Source organism: Drosophila montana, unplaced genomic scaffold (assembly GCF_035044405.1).
Source record: "Drosophila montana isolate Dmon_TW-CO22-7 unplaced genomic scaffold, ASM3504440v1 contig_3619_1, whole genome shotgun sequence".
In the NCBI taxonomy this organism is placed as follows: Eukaryota; Metazoa; Arthropoda; class Insecta; order Diptera; family Drosophilidae; genus Drosophila; species Drosophila montana.
In genome coordinates, this window is record NW_026998503.1 from 21,055 (window position 1) to 48,109 (window position 27,055).

Sequence of the window (27,055 nt, forward strand, 5' to 3'; positions counted from 1 at the left end):
ACTCTTTTTGGTGATTTTTTTTTTGCTTCCAGTCATGGCTGGGATCTCACTCTCTCTCTCTCTCGGATTGCTGCTGCCTGACTTGGTTTTTACTGCTGCTGCTGCTGCTGTTGCTGGCTGTCAGTTAAATGGCAGCTCTGTGCGCCGTGTGGCCACCTCTTAACCTTCGCTGCATATAACCTCTGCACCAGCATGCGGCGGCTGCAACTTGCATGGCCTGCAGCAGCCGCAACAGCGGCAGCAGCAACAGTTGCAGTTGCAGCAGCGGCAGTTGCAGCAGCGGCAACAGCAACATTCTCGTCGTCGATTGCAATCATTTGCTTTCGTGCTGTGATTTTTGCCCCAAAGTTGCCAAGTTCTTCAATGTAGGTGATTGTTCTAACTGCGCTCCTTGGCCATGGCCAACATCATCAAACAGACGACATCATTATCGTGCAACAATATCAAAAACGAAAAAGAAAAGTGGGAGAAAAAAAATCGCCAAAGGAGCAGCAAGCAATTGCTTGTCGTTGCGATTTTTTGTAGGCGGCCCCCAGCTGCAGCCAGCAACCGGCGAGGATGGGGATGGGGATGAGGATGGGGACGACGACGACGACGAGTTGCCAATATATTGAAATATGGCGGTAAGCGGGCAATTTAAATGTTGCCCCGCGCCGTCGCCGCCGCCGCAGCAGCAGCAGTTAGCCGGGGCGGGCACGGAATGTGGTTTTAAGTAATTCATGGATTAATGGCTAGCATATTGCTCTCGGGCCGCACACCTTTCCCCACCCACTCCGCATGCATCCACAAGCATGAAGCCCAAAAGTGACTGACTGAGACTGAATGGTGGTCGGTCGTGTCTGTGGCTCTGGCTGCGGCAGCTGCCTTGGCCGTGGCAAGAGTAGGAGTTGCATGTTTAGCACGTGCCTCAGTTGCCTGTTGTTGTTGTTGTTGTTGTTGCTGTTGCCTGTTGTCTCGTGTGCGGCAGTTTTGTTGCTGTTGACTGAGGCTAGCTGATAATGCGTTGACCGCCAACGCCGCAAAACAACAACACGAACAAGCACAACAACTGCAACCTGGCCAAGATCGTTACGTTTATAATCATTAGGCCAGTTTTTGTTTAGGCCAGGCATTTCTTTGGGGCTATATGAAAGCTCAGTCTATAGGCAAGCGTACCGTTAGTATGCATAAAGGCAACGCAACTTGAGGCGCTATAACCATAACACTTACAAGATTTTTTGATACGATTATATCGGAAAGCGAGCGATGAGTGCAAATATTGTTGATTATACTTAGTACAAAAGTATACGCTTTCTACCTGTAAAATTATTTTTGGTTTGTGAAAAAGTTATCGATAGTCGCAATTGAATTAGATTAACGATTAAAAACCGTCGATAAAAGAAAAATAGGTGATCATATTAATAAATAATCTAAATAATGCACAAATATTAAGAAATGTGTCTTTCTTTTTCGATGGTGCTTGAGTTTTTATCGATTATCGATAACTGATATTAGCGATAACGCTTTCAATAGTTTTGCAGCACTAAGAATGTTCATGGATCAGTCTTTAAAATTGGGAAATTAAGTTTGAATATCGATCAAGAAGAAATAAATATCTATATTTATATACCGATTAAAACTGCGCCATCATTGTGTTCAGTGTGCTAAAGATGCAGTTCCTACAAGGCCTTGCCCAACACTAAACAATTAAAATTACAGATTTACGAGTGACATAGGAGTATAAATCCACACAAGTCGTTAAAATTGAATCGAGAAAATAGAGTCAGCATTAACTTCTGATCTTTATTATGTCATTAACTATTGAGCTGTGACCAACAAAAGCAGCAAGTCATACAATTCAAGTGCTGTAACAAATTCACTTCTATCCATCCGAAAGAAATAATAATAATAATATGAAATGAAAAGAAACCTTTGCCTTTTGAAAAGCCAGCAATATGCACTTGCTGCAAGCCAAGTCATTTCCCGCGGCCACTTCCTGCAAAAGCCCAACTCATATGCAACAATTTGCTTTTTTTACCAAATGGCTCAAATTGCATTTTAATGCAACTTTCCAAATCAATTGAATAGGCCAAAATCGGGGCACAGAACGAGATGGCAATAGCCAGAGAGCGAGCTAGCAAGCGCCTGCCTAACGGGCCAATAAGAGCGAAAGAGAGTTGGGGAAAATTGAAAAACCGAAAATGAAATAAAACTTTTAGCCAGCATGTGTGACAGTTATGGATGGGGGCAAGGTCTATGCGAAGAGCCAAACTAACGACTGCGACTATGCGATAAAAAATCGAACTTTAATACGAGCTGAGACCAACAAACAATGTGCAAAAGAGATGCAGCTAGAAAATAGATAGAGTAGAGATACACAGATGTGAAGACGGAGGGAGAGAGACCTCTGGGCTCAGGCTCAAGTGACAAGTGCGAACCTGTGCAATATACAAAGAGCTTAAGAGAGCGGGAGAGGGCGAGGGAGGAGGCAAGCTTGACATTTTGTGCAAAAAGCTGACGATGATCATGATGCTGAAGATGATCGTCATGATGATGTTGCTCAGCGTTGTTTAGTTTTATAAGGCTGAAATATGAAACTGTGCGCCTAATAATAGGGTCGACTTTGAAATGCATACGAGCTGCAGTCGAGGGCCAACTGCAATGTTTGAGCGGGGGCGTTAACTGTGCCGCAATATCTAGAGCTAAGGCGATCTACAATATATATATATGTATATATATATGTATTTGTGGTATATATCTGTATATGCGAGCATGTACGAGTTCGAGTTATGCATTTGCTGTTGCCTGCTTGACATTTATGTGAACCCAAGCAACAATAACACGTTGTCTTGTGCCTGGGCTCTGTCTCCGTCTCCGTCTGCTCAGCTCGGGCAGAACGTTCGACTCTCAGCGACCGCGACACGACACCGTGGGCTAAAGCATGCCATGATTTTTTTTCTCTCGTTTCGAATACCCTAACACAGCGGGCATTAACTAGGCGTCGTTAAATGTGTAACAGGCATTGGTGATTCTTTATATACTTAAGTATATCAATGATGTGCTTCAAACATATAAAATATATAGTTGGGGGCGTGTTACAGTGATAACTCGCAAAGAATAATGTGGTTAAACTACAAATTTTGGAAGTTCTAATAACTCTACTGTTTCATCCAAACTAACAAATTTGAGGAGTTGTGATCATGAAACTTATATATATATATATATGCTTCTAATTGTTGTAAAAAATAAATATAATAGAACTAGTTCAAAAATATGTCAACTAATGTATAAATATAATAGAACTAGTTCAAACAGATGACAACTGATATATAAATATATAAATAAAGTTTTGTTTCTTCTTTATATTATCTTATCTTAAACTAAACTTTTATTGGAGTATATATAGATATTTTCCAAACAAAACTCAACCTAATTCCCTTGCATAAAATGACAATATCTATCCTTTCTATCTTTACACAGATTTTTATCGAGATCTCATCAGGGTATACAAAGTTCGGCGCTAAGTAGATAAGCTCTCTTTATTTTTTGTTCGTATTTCGGTTTTCGTTTTCGGAGTTCGAGTTCGAGTCATGAATCTTATGACGCCTACGTGTACTTTTGGCATTTGGCATGTCAAATACAATAAGTACGACCGCGACTATGACGGCCTGATGGCGACGAGTACAACTAAGTACTTGGCCCGAGCCGAGAGACCCGAACACCCCGACACCGAAGATGGAGATACTACAAGCCAAGACAAACAAGCCAGCAAATGGCTATGAAGTTTGCCTGACTTGTTGTGGGTGAAGGGGGGAGAGGGGCGACAGACAGTTCCGCGTTGGTTGCCGTTTTTTTTTTCTCTCTTTTTTTTTTGACAGCTTTGTTGAGGTTCAGAGCTTGTAGCCTGTGTCTGGTCTTGGGAAACATTCCTGAATGTCATCACACGCACACAGAAACACTCTCAGACAGAACTGCAAAAAAACACCAACAAACAACAAAAACTAATTCGGGCCATTTAGGGCAGGCAAGTTCAAAGCTTAAGCTTTGAAGTGGCAGCAGAAAATGCTCAACCATTCAGGTGGGAAATTACAGTATTACATTTTGATTAAGTACACTAGAATTCACATGATAGATAAGTGTGACTAATGGGCAAACGAGTAAAATACACAGATGAAATAATAAAAAAGAATTAAGATACAGGTGAAAAAAACAGTTCTACGGTTGAGCTTCTTAGCTATTTCAACATATAAATAATATAACTGATATTTAACAAGTGCGAGATCGAGAGAATCAGGTCAAAGAGAGAATGTTTTGATTCTCAATTTCGAATTAACATAAAAGTAAATAAAAAAGTATAATATAAATAAGAAAGTTAGAATATAGTCAGTAGTTATCTGTCATTCTAAGAAGATTCATTCTCTTATGCAATTATATTGGGAGCTTTTAAGGCATTAATTGCTGTATAGTAAAGCGTATCGCCTGGGAGATACATTTACGATAGTAGCATGCAGAAGCCTCAGGTATTTTGAAGCCCATAAACGTCTTGGTACTGTATTTTCTGTAGAAATATATATTATTTTGCTTGTAATCCAATTATCTTCCGAAAAGCTTTTAAAGCATCGACGATAATGCTTAGCAACTTTGGTACAAACAATGGAAAAGCCTTTGAATACAACGTTCTTACAGCAATTTCTCAAAAGTTAACTTTTACATCTTCGATTTATATATATATATATTCACATTCTCCTTCGACTTCTAGTTGTTATGGATACTGTTGGATATTGATGCACATCTTAATCTTAATATGATCTCTGGCCCCGCAAAGCAACCTGCTGTCTCAGTAGGCTGAATCATGGCATAATTCAAGGCAAGAGACACAAACTCAATCGCTGGCAATTTAGCAAACAAATTCTGCAATGCGGCACGCGGCACAGTCGAAAAGAGCAGAGTAGGAAGTCTCCGACTAGAAGATACCCTAATGCCTGCGCCGAGCTGCCTTTACAAAAATTCCTGCTTTCAATGCATCCTCAGAAATATGACACCAGAAATATGACACCCGAATATTAGTTAATGCCAAAGCCTAAGGGAAATTAACGACAAGTTTCACACTTTTCGCCAAATCCAAGCTTTCTCGGTGGAAAATGCGATTCAAATATGTTTTGGGCTAAGTCTTAAGTTGTATCCGATTTGCATCAAACTTATTTTTAATGGTCTACATAAGAACATAATGAGAAAATGAATTACCGAAAAACGAAAGTTTTTTGCTTACCATCGGCTTTAAAAATATTTCATTGGAAAATCCATAGCTCTTCGGTGGAAATGGAGGTCAAAGATTTGGCGAGTGACTTTTCGCTCTCAAATTCATTTCTATATGAAAAACCATTTAAGCCGTGTTTTACATTTTTCGACGAATTCAAGCTGCCTCGGTAGAAATGCGATTCAACGATTTTTTGCATATGTATGCATGTTTGTTTTGTATATATGCAAGCATGCATGCATGCGTACATGTATGTATGAATGTCCGGATGCCTACATACATGCACACATACATACAGATGTACATACATACATACATATATAACCATATACACATGCACGTATGTATGTATGCATTTTTGCATATACAAATATATGCATGCATACATATTTGTGCGCATGTCTGCATATATATGTATGCATGTTTGTATATATATTTATACATGTTTGTTTGTAGGCATACATGCATACATACATACAAACATACATGCATACATACAAACATACATACAAACAAACAAACAAACAAACAAACATACATACATACATACATACATACATACATATATACATACATACATACATACATACATACATACATACACACATTCACACAAAAAAGAAATAAAACCACAAAAAAAAATCACTGCACTACTAGCTAAGCATGAAAAACTGCAGAGCCTACTTGAATTCTTGAGAATCGTGGAGGAGAGCACTTGGTAAAAATTCGTTTTATTTAAATGTGCAGCACAGCTTGGTTTGCGTTTGGTATTAGAAAACAACAATGTATGCATATACATATTCATAAATGCATACATACATGCATGCAAACACTAACACACACACGCACATACATACATACACACACACATAAATAATATTTATATATTATATTATAAGATTTGTATAGAATCTCTGCTTTATTTATTGCTAGTATGTTATATATGTATATACCTTATGAGTATCCAAAATGCTTTCTTCTGTTTGTTACAAATATTTGCACATAAGCATTATACCCTTTTTACCCTTCTTAAAAGAGAGAGGGAGCCCGAGAGAGAGAGAGAGGGGGGTGAAGATGGCTGGCTGCATAGCAGCTGCAGCTGCTGTGATCACGCATAGAAATTATTATTGTGCCTTAATATAGCCATAAATCAGTGCATTTAAAATGCAAAAAAAAAAAAAAAATAGAGATGTAAAAAATAGTTATATATATAAAAAAGATCGCATCCTGCTGGCACAGAGCTGTAGGGTGCAGCAGCAACGGCAGCTGATGGTCAAGTTTAGTTATAACTTCATCTGCATTTGGCATGAACGTTACGGAATGGTGGGGCGATAATAAACCGTCGGTCGCATCGAGCCACCCATGCGTGGTTGGTCAGCAAACTCGACTCGACTCGAGATCTTTTCAACTTATGGTTATATCTAGCTGCCTGTGTGTGTGCGAGTGTGTGTGCTGTCTTTCAGTGCATGCCAATCTGTGACCAAAGTCTGAGCAATATCAATAACACTTGCTGCAGCCGCTCTTTGGGGCCCCGACTGCAACATGATGCGACAAGCGGCCCAGGCCGAGGCCCCGGGTCCAGTCCCAGTCCCAGTCCGAGTCGCAGTCCGAGTCGCAGGTCTAGGCCCGGCCAATGTCACTGAACCAGTTCTCAATGTCTTCATATATATTGGATTGCGCAGCAACCTCTGCACTAAATATTTACAACCTCCGCAATATCTCAAAAGCCTCCAGACAGCACCAAAGCCAGCGACAAAGTTGCTTCTAACGTGCGACCGGAGCAGGCATGTGGCATACAACAGCAACAGCAACAACAACAGCAGCAACAAGTTGCATGCAACTCAGCGCTGGCTGCCACAAAAGGTGTAAGTCTTGGGGCAGAAACTGGCCAAGTGTCGTTGTGGCCATAAATTCAATTGAATATTACGCCAATTGGCTTTTTGTCTATCGCAAAATGGGGCGGAGTTGTTGGCGCTCTTACAACAACAAAAAAAAAAGGACAAAAAGACGGTGTGGTGGGCAGAGAGGCGGGGCGGATTCGTGTGCGTGTGTGTGTGCGAGTGTTTGATAGTTAAACTGGTTCGCGCATATCAGCAAATGTCGGTTTTGAACTGTTTTGGCCAAAGCTAAGCAGATTTCAATGGGCCGTTGCTGTTAAGCGGCTTTTGGGGACCCGCTAATTAGGCGACTTTTGACGCATCATCAAGTGGCAAGTGGCAAGTGGCAGGAGGCAGGAGGCAGGAAGCCGGGCTATGCGAGCATGTTAGCGGCTAATATGCATCAAAATGTGTCAACACCTTAAGCCAGCTTCATGATAATTGTTAACGCTATCTTCCTTTATTTTTTGCAAGAGTTGCAGTCGAGGCTTGAGGTTGGGGCTAGTCGAGGCCAGCTTGCGTTGCGGACTGTGGCCGTGTTTTCACCTCCATTAACGCGTGTAGCAGGATCTGTAGACTGGCTCTGGCTGTGGCTCTGGCTCTGACTGTGGCTTTAATGACGCCTGACGTTGACCGATCGTCGACCGCAAGCGGCTGACCGATCAAAAGTCGTTCAACTTGCCGGAACTGGTCGTAAAAGATCACCTGGGCAACAACAACAGCGTACAACATCGAGCTATGTGGAGCAGCAGCCGAGCCAACCAGCTCGGACCGAAAGACAAACGGACGGACGGACAGACGGTCGGACGGGCAGACGGGCAGAGCACTCGGCTAGGCCAGTTAGATAGATGCCACAGCACTTGGCCGCATTCGCAGCTTTATTACAACAAGCATTCGCATTGAGGCGACGCTCGCGTGGCAAACACACACACACACACATATACACACACAAACAATATTAATGGCCGCCAATGGAGTTCAAATCCCGGTGCACATAGAGCCCAGTTCCCAGTTGCCAGTTGCCAGTCCCTCCCAGCCAAGTTCAAACGCATAGTTAATCTTGCGGCATGCCAATGGGGCTGACAGGAAGCTGGGCCGACAGTTTGCGGACTCATGACTTTTGAAAAGTGCGAATTGCCATTGGGTAAATGAACTTTGACAGTAATGGGGCCATAGGATGGATGATATAGGGGCAACTGTATTGTGAGGCGTATAAAAGGTAAAGCTCTTTAGGATCTAACCATCAAGAAAATGGTATAGGAGCAGCAATATATTGAATATACATTTCGATTGATTAACTGTATAGTTAGTTAATGTTATCTGAGATGTAATTATAGCTGGTATGATATTGGAGCATCCATTCCTTGAGAAGATAACACAGATGCAGTCTCTTTAGATCCTCCATTATCAAGAAACCATCTAGCGATCACTTCGTATGGGGCTAGTATACCAAGGATACTTTAACTAATTAAGCTGGTGATATGTTCATTAAATAAATGATATAATAGAATATCTATTTATAGAATAAATTGTATAGGGGTAGCTATTAACGATATGATTGGCAAGATTTTCAAACTGATTTATTGACAATCTAACAAGAAATCTTCAGTATTTAATCATAGCATAAATGGTATAGGGGCATTTATAAGTATTCGATATTGGGTCCGTTTATAACCATTTACGATTTACGTTTACGTTTACGTTCGGGCTGATTATTGTTTTAATTTCTTTCGGGAAATTATCTTATCTTTTCGGGCGCTTTTCAGTCTTTTATATTAGTCTATTATCAGACCAATTGCTGGGGTTTACGGTGACAAGTTTAGTTTTGAAATACTATTCACTTGAGTTGTTGTTGTCTAGTACTATCAAGATTATTTGTGAATAAGGAAAGTGTAAAAAAAAAGGTGGAAAAATATATATTCAAATGTTAGAAAAAGTTTGAAACGATTTTCTTTTTAATTTTTTAGATATTTAAATAGTTTGCTCAGAGTTCTGAATCTCTTAATTGAATTTAGAATGTTTTCAAACATTTCTTTCCAAAAATAATAATTTTTGATTGTTTTTAAAAAGTTACACTGTTGTAAACCTAGTTCGTAGCTTAGCAGAATAAAAATCTCATGTCAATCTTAACCTCACTCTACTTTATCCTTTCTCAACACTTTTTTTTTTTCAAGTGCTGCAATTTTGTTAGTTTAAAGATTTGAAGATATATTGAGTACTGGTAATTGATTCCGTCCCGACTGTCTCCCTCTCCCCCTCTCTCTCTTCTCTCCCTGCCTCTAGCTTTATCTCTCTTTCTTGCGCACTATCTTAATCGAGCGTGGGCTTGTATCTAGATAACAAACAAACAGTGTTGTGTTGCGCTTGCAGACCATAAACATTAATTAGAAGTTCAGTTGGAATGGTGGAGTGGGGCGGCGGCAATTTAAAGCAATTTGCATGTGGCTACGAAATCGAAGCTTAATCAACCAAAGTTGGCCGTGCAAAACTGGGCCTAAGCTGGTTTTATAGCTGGTAAATGTGGCTTACCTGAACGTATTCGGCGCATATATCAATTCCACCCACAAAGTTGCAGACATCGTCCACAGACCAGGAGTTAACCTCCTCGCTCTGCGCCTGACACTGACGCACTGTGCCCGCTGGCGATGTTGCTGCTGCTGCTGATGTTGCTGCTGCGTTGGCGTTGTTTTGGCCCTCGGCTGTTTCCAGTGTTGGCTTCTGCTCCGTAAGTGGCGGGGATGGTGTGCTAGATGATGTTGTTGTTGCTGCTGCTGCTGCTGCCGTTGAGCTGGCACGACGTGCCGCCAGCAAGCCCAATGTTGCAGTTGCAGTTGCAGCAACAGTTGCTGCTGCTGTGGATGATTCAGCCTTAAAACGTTTGGCCGCTGGCGGCTGGGAGCTCAAGTCTAGCGGCGCCGCCGCTGCCGCAGCTGCAGCATTGGGCGCCGCAGCAGCCTCCGCATTGGAACGTGGACTAGACTGACGCGAGGCGTGATGCGATTGTTGTTGCTGCTGCTGCTGTTGCAGTTGTGCCGAGTAGATTAAAGCGGGTGTAACAAATTGCGCCGCCTGCTGCAGTGCGGCATTTAAACTGGGACGTGGCGTGCTCGAGGCGCTGGCACTGGGCGATGAGGCATTCGAGCTGCTGCCTTTAAGCTGCATCTGCTGCTGCTGTTGCTGCTGCTGCTTGCCGCGCAATATTTGCTGTATCTCAGCATCTTTGGCAGCACGCGCCTGCAACAAAGACAGGGAGAGAGAAAGGGAGGGAGGAGGGTTGGTTGTATCTGAGACAGGCCGAACATCTTTTTGGGTGGTCAACTTACCAGCGTTAACAGCGCCTGTGTGCTGCTCATGTCCATCATTGGAAAAATGCCACCCGAGAAGGGCAGAAAGTTGCTCATGAAAGGCGAAACACTGGCGGCGGCCACCACAGCGGCCATTTGGCTTTTGGCCTGCTCTGTGGGTGACTGCGCTGCAGCTGGCGGCAGACTGGTGCCAGCTACACTGGATCCACCAGTCACGCCCACAGCACCGGCAACGCCACCGCCGACGCTGCCCGCCAACGTCACGGAGCAATCCTTGACCTCTCTCAAGCTGGCCGCCGTTGCCGGCGATAGCTTTTTGGTTGACCCACTCGCATTGTTTGTGTTGTTGTTGCTGCTGTTGTTGCTGCTGCTGCCGCCGCCGCCGCTGCTGCTGCTGCAGTTCACATTGCTCGACTTGGCGCCGCTGCGCTCCGTGCCGGCAGTCGATGCGGCCGCAGCAACACCGACGCCAGCGCTGCTGCTGCCGCTGCTGTCGTAGTAGGAATTGCGACGGGTTGCATGGTGGCTGCAAGAGTTAAGGAATAAATATGGGTAGATTAGTTGCAGAGCTTGGGAAATTGAGAAAATAAAATCTTTGTTGGTTCGGCATGGTTCTCGAGATGAATATAAATGCAAATGATATTTTTATCGGATCAGAGAAATATTAATTAATTTTAAGAATTTTATATTTGCATTCAGCATAATTTTATGATTTTCAATAATTAAATAGCTGTTTTTTTCTAAACGTTTCAGTGCCCAGAGAATTATTAATTAATTTTAAGAGCATAATTAATTATTTAAAGAACTTTATATCAAATTTTATATTTGCATTTACATTTATATTCTTGTATCTGTTATAATGCTATTTCGGAATAGTTTTTATCCGTGCATTCCTATTTCCGGATGTCCAGGGAACATTTAATAAATGTTAATAAATTATTAAAATCACATACCTAATTGTATATTTCTATTAAACTTTTAAATTTTTATTTCTAAATAGGTTTTTTTTCTAAAAATTTAAATTTTCCAATGTCCAGAAAATAATTATGTAATTTTAAGATAATTAATTATTAATAAGAACTTTGTGTACAATTTTAATTTGCATTTATCATTTGTATGCCTAGACGAATAAATATTGTTTCCAAAAATTCTAATTTCCAAATATCCAGAGAATAATTATTTAGTAATGAGAGAAAAATTATGAAATATTTAGCATTTCGTTTTCAATTTCTTGTTGGGTTATTTTCTTATTTCAAATAAGAATGGAAGGAAAATTATGTTAGTTTTAAGTTTTAAGGGAATAGGGGTAAATCATTTTAAGAATTTGTATTTGCATTAAACATATATAATCCAATTTCTGAAGTTATTTCTTTCTAAAACTGAACACTTTACTGTAGGGGGACTGATTGACTGGTTCCTGGGCTAATTTCCCAGTTAAAAGACAAAGAAAAGAAATCGGAAAAAATAGAATAGTGCTGTTCTACAACTTTATATCAGATTAGACATTCTCGAACTTCTTTCTTGAACAACAAATTTGTTTGGGTTTAGAAAAAAAACAGCATCAATGTTGACCCACAACAATATCTTTTGTTATGTTAAATAGATTTTAAATAGCTGACTTGTGTTGAATCATATTCAATTCAGTTTTACAGATCTTTTATTAATATTTTTTTTTGGAATAACCCTGCACTTAAGCTGTCTTTGTGTTAAAGCTATTTTTTCAGTTCTGCCGATCTTAAGGCGACTTGACTTTTTGAGAATATATTTTTCAGACCTATGTCTCAATCTCTTAAATTGAACTCAAAACATATTCGATTTAACCAAAATTCTATGCAAGTTTTCATTCTATTTCAATATAATATTCAATTATGATTTAAATAAACCCACAGTCCGGTTTTGGATACTCTATCTATTTGGATGCACTTACTCATTGGGATTGGCATTGTTGTATTTGGCCGCGAGGCAGCGCATGATATCCGAATAGTTGCGCGTGGAGAAATCTGTGGCATTTGTTGTTGCGGCACTTGTGCCAACTGGGCTGGTCACAGCGCTGCCGGCGCCGCTGCCCGCATTGTTGGCAGCGCTGCTGCTGGCGCTGCTGCTGTTGATGCCGGCGACGGCAGCGCTGTTGCGTTGACTGCTGCTGGCGGCCGCCGCCTGTTGAAAGCTGTTCAACAGATTCGTGGACAAATTGTGCAGGGGCATGTGGGCTTGGGAGCTGGGCGGGCTCAGGCGTTGCTGCTGGGGCGTCTGTTGTTGTTGTTGTTGTTGCTGCTGCTGTTGATTGGGTGAGATGCCACCGCCGCTGCCGCTGCGATATGTTGCGGATGAGGGCGTGGCGCTGCGAGATCTGCAAAGAGAATGAATTCAAGTTGAAGTTCGATAAGTCAGGCAAAATTCAACTAAAAGCTGCGCCTAGCCTAAGCTAATTTATGTGCCATAAATTGGAATTAAATATATTTAATTAGTTGTTCCCCCTCCCAGCAGGGGGCTTATTTGTCAAGTTCGCCCGTCTAGAAGCTATCTAAAGCCCGTCCCCATAGACTGTCGTACCATTTGACATGCTAATGAGCGGCTTCCGTGAGAAGATCGAGCGAGCGAGTCAGGTTGTGGACCGGGGCCAAAACTAAACCGATCTGATCCGTGTTGACGTTTGATATTTTTGCTTTTAGCAATTTATTTTACATGTTGCGAAAGGCATTTTTTTAATGCGATTACGACTTACGTTGAGTTATAGCCAAACAAAGTTGACATGGGAAACGCCATCAGGAAGAAGCGAATGCAGCAATTGCGACTTTTCCGGCAAATTTACAGCTAATGAGCGCTCCTCTCGAAGATCACTCCAGATAACTCCAGACAGGGTACGAGAAGTGTGGGCTTATTCAATTTCCTATGTTACTTATTAATTAACTGGTACTGTTACAGATTTTCACAATTCGTAAGCGCGAAGAAAGCACAAAGTGAAGCTTGGCGTTGCCACATCGCCAACTTTACAGCTGTCAGGCCCGATTGTTATTTGGCAACAATCGATAGGTTTAACGATTTGTGTTCTCTTTGCATTATTTCAATATGCATAAATCAAAAGAATTGTAAGACATGGTGAAGATTTCATTTAAAGTGGGATTCATATTGTTAAGAAACTCAAAAGAGAATTAAATAATTTGACGAAGATTAAATATGTCCTCAATTTGAAGATTATTTAATATAATCGATAAATATCGAATTGGATTGCCTTTAAATTTCTTAGATTTTTCGTTTACTTTTTAAGTTTGGCCACATTCATGTAAGTTTCAGCATAATGTGACAAACTTTTTAGGTTATTTTCTGAACAACAATAGAAAACTATTAAATTTGAACCTCTCTCTTAAGTTGTTTTCTTATCGTATGGTAAAGATAGACCATCCACATATTTTCTATATGATTAGATCATCTTTTTAACCATCATATATATTTCCTAAATGAATTACTTGCCTACACAAACAGCTTCCTCTTATAACCTAGTCATATATCATATTTACAGGCTTGATTAATTAAATTTTTTTTAAATTTATTAATATAATATGCAAATTTTGGACAGGTGTAAATTTAACTTGTAAGTAGAGTTTGCCTATCTTGACTTGGCTTGAGGCAACTTTAAGTTACCAGAGGCAAATGATATCAATTTTTTTTTTTTGCGGATAACTTTACCAAGCTGGACTCGCAACACACACACACATACAAGTTGCTACACATTTGCAACAAGCTCCTAACGTGGCCATAACTCAAACATGCCACCAACATGGCCCCAGCTAAAGTCAAAGCTAGCCCCAACCCAATTCGCAGTTGCAGCTCTTGCGGACCACGAGCCATGGCTAATAATCAGCATTGGGTCAGCTAGGCCCCAAATACACCCAGCTGTAGCCCCGCTTCCCCCTCCTCCGGCAGCTAGCCAGCCAGCCTCATGTTTGCAGCTGCAAGTGCTTTTTGGCCGGGACGCGCATACAAGTGAGCCAGGTTCAGAGTGTGGCAGAGGGAGTGTAGAGGGGGGTTTGCGGCATATGGGGCATTGGCATTGGTTGGCTTGGTGCAACTTGTGCTGCACGTCGTCGCTCATTTCGTGTTGGCTGCTGCCGCTGCTGCTGCCTGCCACAAATTTATATATAAAGCAGCTAAAGGCAGTTGCTGGAGTTGTTGTTGTTGCTGTTGTTGTTGTTGTTGCTGGCTTTTTACAGCCATTGATTTATCGTGATCTGTTTGGCTGTCGATTTTATGTTGTTGTTGCTGCTGCTGTTGTCGCTGCTCCACAACAAACAACTGCAACATTTTTATACCCTTACTGCGGGTCTTGGAAATATTGTCACGAAATGTCCAACACATTTCCCAGATACCATAAAATATATATATATATATACCGATCATAACATGCAGAGCAAATATAATAAGTTAGCTCTCAATTAGTGCAATTTCTGCCTAGTTCCAATTTTTTGGCTGCTGCTGAATCGGTTGACTATATCATAAAGGAACTGGCTTGGAACTTCCTCATACAGATGCCATACAAAATGCCTATCAAATATTTAGTTTTTGTAGAATATGAAATTTTTTGGCGTTTTAGACAATATCTGAACAAACTGAACAATAAAGTTCTTATTTATTGCCTAACATTTTAGCAAAAACTCATCAATAATAGGTCGAAAAAAGATCTCACTTTTGTGCTCCAAAAATATCTCGCACAAACCGGAACAAATACGTTATTTTGAGATACATTTTAGCTAAAAAACTTTTGGCTACGAAATCTAAAACAATTTGCAACATCAAATAAAATCGATCGAGAATTAGATTAAGATCAATTGCTGCTAAAGCACATATGCCATTTGTTAGATAGAGTATTTGCACTTCGACAAATGGCTGTTAAAAGTTCACTCTTGTTTTTATTGTTGAGTGTATTTTCTGTTGTCTTTTTTTCTAATTTATTTTTTGTTTTAGTTTCTTTGCAATGTTTTTTTCTTGCTGTTTTGTTTTGTTTGTTAAAACAATGTTGATTATTGCAAATTGCTTTGGCGATTGGTAGCAGCTACTTAGTTGTTGTTGTTGTTGTTGTTTGTGTTTTGTTGTTCTTAGCAATTGTTCAAATTGTTTATGGCGCGATTATGTTGCCAGATCGGCAAATTAACTGCGCTGTTCAAAGCCTCTCCCCCAAAACCCATCATATCCAAACACATATAGCAGCTACCGTTGCGATCTATAAGATACATGTATATATATTTATATGCACGTGCCTGTGTGTGTGTGTGTGTGTGTGTGTGTGTGTGTGTATCTAACGGTGCTGATCTATGGAATGGCTAATTGGCTTTGGGGCTAGGCTCTATCAGTCAGACATATGCTAATGGTGTCTATTGTTACGCCTACGCCTGTTTGAATAAATCGCTAAAAGGAAAAGAATAAAAATAATAATAAAAAAGGCAAAACAACAAGCAGAAATTTGCATATATCTACAATCAAAAATGTTTATCAATGAATGTCGCGCAAATTTGAGACAAAAAAAAAAAGAAACAGAAACCCAAAACGTAACACGATACAAAACCATTTAGTGGAACTTATAAGTAAAAGGAAAAAAACATAAAAACATATTCATAAAAAGAGTTAGTCAAAGAACTGAATAGACTATTCGTTTTTTTTTTCCTATAGCTCAAACAAAGGGGTTCGCGTTGCCCTGAACTTGGCTTAGAAGTGCGTCAGAAGTGTTGAATAAATCTGAGCGAACATTGAAGTCAACATCGATCTATCTATTTGAGGACCAGTTTGAAGTTCCAACTTGAACTTGACTAAATGCATTTGCTGGTGAGTGCATTATCAGAGTTAATGTGCAAACTGAACAGCCTTTGTCTTTAGCATGAAGGGTATTCAGACACTTAAGGTTAAGCGTTAGCTCAAGTGCGGGGCTTGCAATTGAGTTCTTCTTGAAAATATTCTAGTCTATTGATCAATTTTTAGCTAGAACTAAGCGTAAGTACTCATTTAATGACGACGAGATGAGCTCTGCTTTGTGCTCTAATCAAAAAGGCTTTAAAATGTAAACTGCGTTTATAATTCCCAACGGGTTAAAGCAAAGTAAGATATCAAAGACTTGAAGACAAGTTATATTAATTGATTAAAATAATTATTTATAGATTGTCTTTTTACAACTCTCAAGTAGATTTTAATCATCTCTGATTTAATGAAAACGTGGCAGCACCTAAATATGTCATGGCAACTCACGCACACGTATTTGATATAAACCAAGTTGCCATATCGTTTAAATAAACAACCATATTTAGACGTTAATCATGCTCAACACTCGTGATATGCAATTAATTAATTTCTAAGGCTCAAATCATAATTCGATTTGTCACGTGTTGAATTAAATATTAATATATTTATAAATTTTTAAAATGGTATTTAGTTAATTGACTTTTCCCACATAATTAATAATATTGAAAGACAAGGCGACAGCTGTTGGCTTTTAGCTTTTTTCTTCGCCTCATTAGCAACTCAATTAAAATAAAGTCAATAAATTGTTGAAGCAATCTTTTTGATATGCGCCACAAGCAGCCACAAGGCTTTTAAGCCAGAACAAAGACCACCCTCCAAGCGCGACTCGTCAAAGATACAAAGATACAAAACCCGTACAGATGTGTAAGGCAATGAAAACTATCGTGACTTTGTGTATAAAGATTTGGGCGAACACCTCAGGTGCTGAATGAGACAAACGGCGTGTCTCATTAATATTAATAAGACAATAAGCCAATAAGCTAGGCCAGCCACAAAACGAATAGGCCCGAAATGTATCTGTGGCGCCGTAGTTCGTGCTTCTATCTGTATCTGTATCTGCAGCTATATTAGGACAGGGCGAAAATAGTTTCCAGTTGTGCTTTAGCTTTTAAATTTTGATTAATTGTTTATATTAGTTCATGTTTATGTTAATCTATGCTTTGCTTTTAACGCCATTAAGTTATGAGAAAAGGCCTGAAATGTATCTGTAGCTTTGCACCTGTATCTGTATTTGCACCTGTATCTCTGTATCTTTATCTGTATCTGTATCGGTATCTGTATTTGTATGTGTATCTGTATCTCTATATATGTACTCGTATATGTATCTGTATCTGTGTCTGTATCTGTATATGTATCTTTATCTGTAGCTAGGTCATGGCAAGTGTGGGCGCAAATGTATCTGACGTTTTCATGTATATATTTTTTTAAATTTTGATTAATTGTTTATATTAGTTAATGTTTATAATAATCTATGCTTAAATTCTTAACGCTATTAATTAAGTTGTGCGTATTTTACTCTGTTTTTTGGTATTGAAATTCGTATTTGCGTTTACTTTTGTTGAATGAACATTTTTTCGATTTGTTTTTTTTTTTTTGGCTGCTGGCGTTGAGTTTATTAATTTGTTTTATATTTAAATTTCAAGTTTTCTGGGTTTTTCTGTGGCCTATTCGCCTTTTGTTGTAGCTGTTTTTTATTTATTTTTGTTTTTGTTTTTTTTTTTTGACAGCAAAAGCGTGCAGCTTGTGTTTAAGCGTTTTGATTAATTTGTCGTCTTTGGAGCCATTACAAACAGTAGCAGAAAACAAAAAAAAAAAACAAAATAGAAAAACACAAGAAATACAAAGCTGATATCAATACGAATTTTTCGTGGCATTAATTTGTTAAAATGTTAATTAATTTGTCAGGCGAGCGACAGGCCAACAACAATAACAATAACAACAACGGGGCCACAAAGCGGGGCGAGGTATTAAATAAAAATACATCACTGAAGCATTTACAAAATTGTCTGTTGACATTTTTTGGTTATTCCATAAAATCAAAAAAATATTTAAAAAAAACGTTTAATTAAATAAAAATCACAAAGACAAAGAGCAACGAAAAATAACCCTTCATGGACGATAATCGAGAGCAAGAGGGTCAGCTCAATTCCCGACCCGCTTCTATATTGCGCGCCAGTGGCAGCTATCGGAACAGTCACCTGAGCAACCATCCATCGATAACCATTAATTTGCCCACGGATGTCGCCGCTGGCCGGGAGTCGGGCAGCGATGCCAGCGACGCGCAAGCGCAGCAGCAGAGCCACCAGCGTCGGGAGCAGTTCGAGCAGCTGCGTCGCGAACACTATCACAACATGTTCTCCACCGTCCACGGGCAGCGGCTGAAGCGGCAAGGTGCGGCGAGCGTCCAGAAAACATCATCGGGCAGGCCGCCATCCGTGACGGGGTCGTCGCGTGGCCCAGCGGAGAGGGAGCCAAGTAGGCGGGAGGGCTCGCAGAGCCCAAAAAAGGAGCCAAAGGCGCAAAAGCAGGAATAAAGCTTTTGCCTAAGCTTTATTTTCGCAAGAGCTTTAAAGGGCAGGACCAATAAAGCTGCATTTAAAAGTTATTTAATTTAGTTTTTTTTTTGGGAAATACAGGCAATTATACAGCTGTCAAACGGCTGAAAATCTAGCCATAAACTGTAACAACTCATTTAGTCATTTTCATTCCATTTAAAGCAGAAAAAAAACATAATTTATCTTTTATTTGAACAAAAAACGTTTCAAGGTATTGAACTTTTTTCAAGCCCAATAAAGTCTTAAAGAAAGTGCTGAAGATTGTCAAATATTAGTTCTGCTTAAAGCTGCTAGGCGCAAGCTCTAGATTGTTCTGACACGAAATAGAGTTAGAAGACTTTAGTGTAGGTCCAGAATATCTTTCCATACTAAAAGTTAAGATGTAAGATTCGGGGTCAAAGATAAATATCAATTTCCTTTTCAGCTTTAAGCACAGCTTTAAGCAGCTTTATAAAAAGCTTTAAAACTTGCATTATAAATAAAGAAAATTCTTTCAGTGCAAGCGAGCAGCATTAAAGAACAGTAAAGTTGAAGCACTTTTACAACGTGCTTTAAGCCAAGCTTTAAGCCTCAAACAACTAGTCAAAGCTCCGTTTATCGTATGTCATTTCAGGTAGAAGAAAACACTTGAACGCCTTACATTTATTTGCATAAGTTGGCTTAGGATATGGATAATGCCGAGTGCCAAGAGAAAACACGCAACTTAGTTTCAATTTTGAACAGTGTACAGCACCTGAACGGCCAAAGCCCTAAGCTTTTCACGCAATATTTAAGCTTCTTTTACGCAACTAAAATCCCGCTTAAGCTTTATGCTAACAACAAAAAAAATGCACATTAATAATAACGAGACAACTGCAAACACTCACCTGGCAAATGCCGCGGAGACGGACAGCTCGCCGTTGTTGTTGCTGTTGTTGTTGTTGTTGCTGTTGTTGTTGCTGCCGGGACTGAGACGCTCCCGTTTGACGTTGCTGCTGCTGATGCTGAGCAACTGTTGCTGATGTTGATGATGATGATGATGGTTGCTGTTGCTGTTGCTGTTGTTATTGTTGTTGCTGCTGCTGCTGCTGTTGTTGTTGTTGCTGAGCGTTGAATTGTTATTGTTGTTGTTGTGCATATTGGCCATGCCCGTTGACTCCATAAGGGCATCCTTGAGCGAGTCAATCTGTGCGCTCGTCATATGCAACGGCGACAACTTCTCATGCTTCACCCTGTCAAAGTACAAAGCTGCGTAGGCGGCCGCAGCAGCAGCAGCCGTTGCATTGCTTGCAGCCGTTGCTGCTGCTGCTGCTGCTGCTGCTGTTGTTGTTGTTGCTGTTGTTGCCGCTGCTGCTGCTGCTGAGGCTGCTAGGCTCGAGGTATTCGCTGCCGTTGCCGGCGTCGCAGCTGCGTTGCTGTTGCCAGTTGCTGCCCCGGCTGCTGCAGCCGATGCCGTTGTCGGGCTGCTGGCCTCGCGCAGCTGCTTGGCGCTGTCGACGGCTCCGTAGCCGCTGAGCAGCAGCGAACGCTCGCTGAGCATGTTGGCAGTATTGCTGCTGCCGCCGCTGAGCAACTGTTGCTGCTGCTGCTGTTGGCGCAAGTCGCTGGCGAGGCGTTCGAGATGCTTGCGCTTGGTGGCCGCCGCCGCGGGCAGAGAGTTGAATTGTTGGGCCTGCTCCCCGTTTTGGTGTTTCGCTGGCGTTGCCGTTGTCGCCTTGGCGGGCTTCTGTTGAAGTATGTCGGTGGGCGTGTTACCTGGACGAGACAGAAAGAGAGAGAAGGGGAGAGAGCGTGTGTGAGCGAGAGACTGCAACTGGGCTGCCAGTTTGTCGAGCTGTGCCGTGCGCGCAGCGCGTCAAGAGCTTACTAAACATTCGCTGTAAATGTCGATACCGAATCCGATTCCGAATCCGAATCCGTATCCGAATCCGATACCCAGTCCGAACTGTCAGCGATTCGGAGTCGTTTCGGTGTCGAGTTGAGGCGGTTCGCATGCAAATCGGCCAAAGGTTAAAATAACTTATAATATGTTAACAAAACCATTGACCTGCAATGTTGAACCCCTAAGCTAATTATCGGGGTGAGCGTCGAGTGCAAAGCCGGACACAATGCTAGCAAATGGCGGCGCACTCTAACAACAACAGCAACAACAACAACAACAGCAACAACTAGAAAAAGAACTATGACAATGATAGAGCACAACAGTAATTGCCATTGATACGGCAGAGTTTCAAATCGTATATCTACGAAAAACTTTTAAGGCCCCAAAATATATTTATATAAAAAATCTTATTTCTCTTCACTTCATAATACTGAGATTTAAGTTGCAACCCAATCAAATGAAGAGCTATTGAGCTATATAATATGCTTATATAATTCCAATTTTTATGCCGGTAACTAAATCAAAGACTTCTTGTTAGCAGCCAGAAAGTATTCATACCTAAACTTTGTAAAGTCGGACTAATGAGCATAGCCTTTTTTTAAATAGACTTCGGATTGCTGAATCATAAAAGCACAAAGAATAGATTTTAATATAAAAGAGTTTAATTAAAGACTAAAGTTTCTTTCTCTTGTTATAACCCTAAACGATATCAAGAACAAATGCTATTCGTATATATTATGTAGTTTCTTATTTTATGATTACGCTCGTATTTATTGCGCAAACGTTCACGAATGCGACGCAAAGAAGAATTGAAAATTAAATACGCTCTCGAGAGGATAAGCACCAGAGAGTGAGCGCATGAGGCACAGTGGACATAAGAGAAGTTAAGATAATATTGTATAATATATATATATATATATATATCTATTGTTATATGTATATACCCGGAGTTGCACGGGCTAGGATATATGCCGCATTAACCCCAATTAAAGTATATATATATTCTAAATTTTAAATTTATCAGTAATGCATTGAATAAAAAGATTTAACTTTTAACAGACTCAAGCCCAACCAATTATCTAGTCAATATGCCGTCTCTGCGCTATTATAGTGCACATAGCACACACACACACACACACTATAAAAACACACACACACATTTATATTGCTGACCGCAGTGGCATACATTGAACTTTATGGTGCGGTTGGAGCTTCCGTCGCGCCCATCGCATAAATTGTTTATTTACATAGCACAAACATTTCTTTATTTTCCCTTACTCTCTCTCTCTCTCTTTCTCCCTCATTTGTGGAAAATAAATAATTTAACTGTAATTTAACTGGCAAAAATTAAAAAGCAAATACAAGTCCCAATACGACCCAAAACATTGACCTTTTCCATGGTCTGGACAGGGGCGAAAGGCGAAGGTGTGCAGGTTTAGCTGCAGACCAGGTGTAAATTAACACACACACACACGCACGCACACACACCAGCAGCAGCTGCATAAATAATAAAATGAATTATTTACAAGCGAAATTAACAACAATTTGTAGCTGAGGATCGTTAGGATCGGCTGGAACCATTCGACTGGCCATAAGAATCGGTAATCGCTGCTCTAACCAAATCCAAACACAAAAACCAGTTGTGAATCTCTAGACCCAAGTCTAGTACCCACTGGAACTGCCCGGTGGGCACCCCTGCGGATTGTGCGTGTATCAAATATCCACAAACACAAACACACAGACAATATATAAAAAGTATAAATATACAGTAAAAACTTTGGCGGGCCTTATCATAAAATTGAATTTATCATTAGTTAGCACTAAAATTAAGTTGTGTTGATTTTCACTTCAAAAAAATGCTTTTGGCACAGTGGAACAAACGTATCAAAATGTGCTCTAAAGTTAAATAGAAGTTAGGAGAAGCTGGGAATCTAAAAACAATAAAAGAAATTTAGATATTTTTTAGAATAGCCGAGCTTGTAACTCAGCATAATATAAAGTGTTGTGATATTTTAAGGCAATGCGATCTGTAAAGTTTTATGTTGCATTTATTACCAACAGAAATCACCTGGCGTTGCCCGGCAAATTATGGCATAGCTTATCGTATTCGATTTTTCAATTTTAAAGAAATGACAAATATTCCATACATACATTTTTGTGTTCCAAATAAATATATATAATATATAAATATACCTTCCAATTCATATTTATGCTTTATCATCCCATTTTGCAGTCGATTGTCAGCAAATGAGGCTTTCTTCCCGAAAACGTTTAAATATTTTGAACGATTAATTGTTTTCTGAAAACGCCTTGTTCAAATATCCCTAGTTGATTATACTTAGCTACATATAATTAAGTATAATAATTAATATAAAATAGATTGCGATATATTAACTAAGTAATATCAACTATGCATAGTATCAGATGATTAATATAATAATAAATATAAAATAATACTATATATGTTATATATTGTATAATATCATATAATATATCTATTAATATATATTATACCATATATATATACATTATATAGACTGTTGATTAAATCCCTTACACATGTGTGTATGTTGCTTTTAAATTCGACTCTTGAGCTTATCTTACTGTATAAACTAGACATCGTATTTGAATTCCTAACTTAAGTAGTTTTTTTCTTCAATTTAATTTTCGGATTAATTTACATACACTTTTCGTGCATTTGACTGTGTAATTAGGTGTCGCAACCCACTGTGCCAGCATTTTGTGCTCTTCAATCGAGTAATCGTCCACACCCCGCTCTCTCTCTCTCGCACTCTCTTTTTCTCCCTCTCTTCTGGCCGTGACACAGGTGACCATCATGAGCCGCAGCGGCCCGGCTGCTGATTGGCATCGCGCTTGGTGCCAATGGTGCTAAGTGCCGAATGCCGAATGTCGAATGCCGTCGGGTCTACAGAAAGCAGAGGAACCCAAAACCGTAGACTCTATATAGAGACCGTTTATACCGTATGGGAGATTGTAAACGTAGAGCCCCGACATCGTGAGACGCCGGACGCAAGACGCGAGACATGCGCCATGCGCGCCGCTGTTGACTTTTCCAGTTGGGCTTGTGCTGTTTTTAATACCCTTTCAGAAGGGATTTGACGTTTGTCACGAGCTGTGTAACGGAAACATCTTCGGTCACGATCAAAGTACACAAATTCTTGACCAGCAAAGTAATCTCTCAGCTTTAAAGGAATCTTCACGTAACCTCGCAAAGATCTGACTTCCTGTTGCTGCCCGATATATCATAGAAATGATCGCTGGAAAATATATATTCGAATAACTTTCTGGTTTATCAAATTATCGTGACCAAACTTGGCATGCTTCTAAACTATGAGCAAAATCTTTTTAAAATCCTACCATATCACATATATACCATACATCATATAGCTGTCATTAGAATAATCAAGCGCTAATTAAGTTCTTGTAGGAACAACTATTATATGTTTTTTTCAAATATCTTAACCAAACTTTAACCACGCACTTCACAAATCAGCCAAAACTAATTCATGTCGTAGTCCTATATATGATAATATAGATCTATATATCATAATATAGTACTGTTTTCGACAATACAGAATCAGTCACAGGTTTTGTATAATAAACATTTCTGATTTTCAGTCAACCACGAGTTTTACTATTCTCCCAAAGAACTTTGAGGAACAATCGGTTGGAAATAAAGCTAACCTTCTAAAGCCTTTCTAAGCCACACGTCAGCAAGGGTATTCAATTGTTGGCTTGCCTTCTGTCATGTTATTATCGTACTAATCGTTTGTTTGTAGGTTTGTGTGTGTATGTGTGTGTATTGGGTATGTGTGATCCGCAGAGTGACAGGCCGCATGTTGGGTCGACAAGTGTCAATAGTACTAATAGACGAGCGCGACTTTGGGGCTAGGCTCTCTCTCACTGGCTGTGGGCTAGGCCGGAGCCAGTGTCTGGGCACGTTCTACGTTAACAGAGTTCTGGAAAAACGAAAATACAACGGTAAAGTTCATTGCCATTTGGCTGTTTGGCTTTTGGGGCACGTCACGGTGCCCCCCACCGTAACTCTCTACCTCTCACGACCTCCTCTCCACCCCTTCTCACACAGAACGGCAACGTCACGTTGACAAACACAGCTGCCGACCCACAGTCGCAGCAAAGTTGTCGTTGTTGTCGCTATCGTTGCCGTTGCCATTGCCGTTGTCGTCATGTGACCATTTTTCATAGACCTACCTCGCATAAGTGCGGCCCTGTTGCAAGTACCAATACGTATCTTTTTGATGTAATTTGTTTTCGATTTGATAAATAGTCCGCGTTTTTTTTTTTTTGCAGCTGCCGCCCTGTTCGTTGGGTCAACTACAAAACGTCTAGACTCCAGAGAGAGACCTTGTGAAAAAAATAAATAAAAAAAAATACATACTACTCGGCCGCAATTTGACTTTCAAAGGCGGGCCACGGGTTCGAGTCGGGGCGTTAAAATTATTCACACACACACACACACACACACTTAGCTTATCAGCTTTTGACCTCATTTAAAAACCAAATAAAACGCAACGCTCGAGAGCAAATAGCGCCCCAGCGATTTATGCGAACTTTGAGACGCTTCACATTACTGTATTCAACGCCTTATCACCACACTAGCGGGGGGGGGGGGGGGCTAAGCGAGAGAGGGGCGGGACTAGAGAGGAGAGGGGGGTACTAGTCTCAACTTTGCGCTGGCACACAATGGAAATTGAAGTTCTTGAAACTAGTTATATGCAGTTCTTTTTCATTTATCTCGATCTAGTTAGATAAAATAGATTGTCATATATTATCTCTATATATAAAACTGTTTCTCCTGACTAACTGACTGACTAACTAACTGATTGGTGATTAATCCACGGCACAAGACGTCAGAGAGAGCTCAACATTTCACTGTAGTTATATGTTGAAACGAGGTTTTTTGGAATATTCACCTTGACTTGTGGAAAATGCGCAGATTGCTGGATGAAATCTCATTTGATAACAACTCCTTTCCAAGCATCTGTTTGGAAATTCATTTTTCTTGGTGGAAATGGGATCAAAACGATTTTTGGACAAGGTTTCAAGTATCTTCCGAAAGTCTTAAAACTTTTTTCAAAGCTCTACAAAAGTATTTAAAGGGCACATGTTTGACGATTACGATTTTAGATATCGGTTTCAAAGTCATTTGGAAAAATCTGTGTAAAAACTCTGTCGAAAGGAATTTCACACATTATACAAGAAACGTGGGCTAGAAATTGCCAAAGCTTCATCTTCGGATATATTTTCTAAACCGAAAATGAGAAAAATTGTGCTAACGCTTTTTTTTTGTTTTTCATCCAATTTACTTAAACTATGAATTAAAACTATGTATATAATCATAAATTATATTAAATTTTTCGCAGGCGGAAAATGGGTGGAAAGGCAAATGTAATTTTGACCGAACAAAGCTGGGTAATACCCGCTAGCATTAGAATAATAAAAATAACTTCTAGATCACTGAACTCGAACAAATTTTTGTTGTGCTTTTTTGTTTTGGAAATTTCCACAGGGAAATTGCATTCCATGGCGATTGTCAGCGTAAAGATAACGAATTTTTGTTATTTTTGGGCTTTTTTTTATGAGTTTTATGCAAACATCATCATCTGATAAATGATACAGCATGAAAAATATATATACATTTTGGGGCGTAATTCTGTTGTATATTGTGGGCGTGTCAAAGGCACATAGAAACACAAACACACTAATGAACTTTTGAATTGCTTTCACCGCATCTCGCGCTTGTCGCACTTGTCCAAAAGGCAAACACTGACAACAGCCGCACAATAGTTGAGGAGGGCAACGCACAAAAGGAGGGCAACTCAGACCAAATATTATCAGTGAAACGCGTCAGATACGCACTCACACACACACGCACACACACACACACACTCACACATGGCATACAATCTTTAACACCTTGATGATCTAATAAATGCGACATGATTTACAAAAAGAAAATAAAATGCGACCACAACGAAAATTAAGAACACACACAACAATTTTGAAGAAAAACAGCGAAATAGAATAACAATAATAATAATAATAAAAGGTATAATAATAGTACTCAAGTAAGTAAGTAACAAGAGCAGGCAAACTCGGGCAGCTCAGGCCTTATATGGACTACTTACGCTCGTATAGTTCAACTTGGCACTTGGACAAACATCGCGCGATAAGACCCCAAATAACCGACCGAACGAACACTTGAGATACAAGAAATCACGTAAAGCATAAAGCAAAATATCAACAACAAAGTAAAGCGTCATGAAAACTGAAACTGAGCTATGGAAACAGAGAGAAATAGAAACAGCGACAGAAACTAAAAACCCAACTACTGATGCAGTCGCCGATAGAACCCACCGAAATGTTTATCTATCAATAGTGCACAACAACAA

At 40.0% G+C, this 27,055-nt stretch overlaps 1 protein-coding gene across 1 annotated transcript in view; it reads right to left on the reverse strand.

The window, feature by feature from the left end:
• The window catches only part of Samuel (SAM-motif ubiquitously expressed punctatedly localized protein), a 62,121-nt gene that overhangs the window by 13,518 nt on the left and 21,548 nt on the right, over positions 1 to 27,055 (reverse strand). The window contains exons 2-5 of the mRNA XM_064692535.1: positions 19,627 to 20,494; positions 12,346 to 12,768; positions 10,437 to 10,944; positions 9,643 to 10,347 (exon numbers count right to left, since the gene is read on the reverse strand). Of these exons, the coding sequence (XP_064548605.1) occupies positions 9,643 to 10,347; positions 10,437 to 10,944; positions 12,346 to 12,768; positions 19,627 to 20,494 (2,504 nt within the window). The remainder of the gene's footprint in view (positions 1 to 9,642; positions 10,348 to 10,436; positions 10,945 to 12,345; positions 12,769 to 19,626; positions 20,495 to 27,055) is intronic.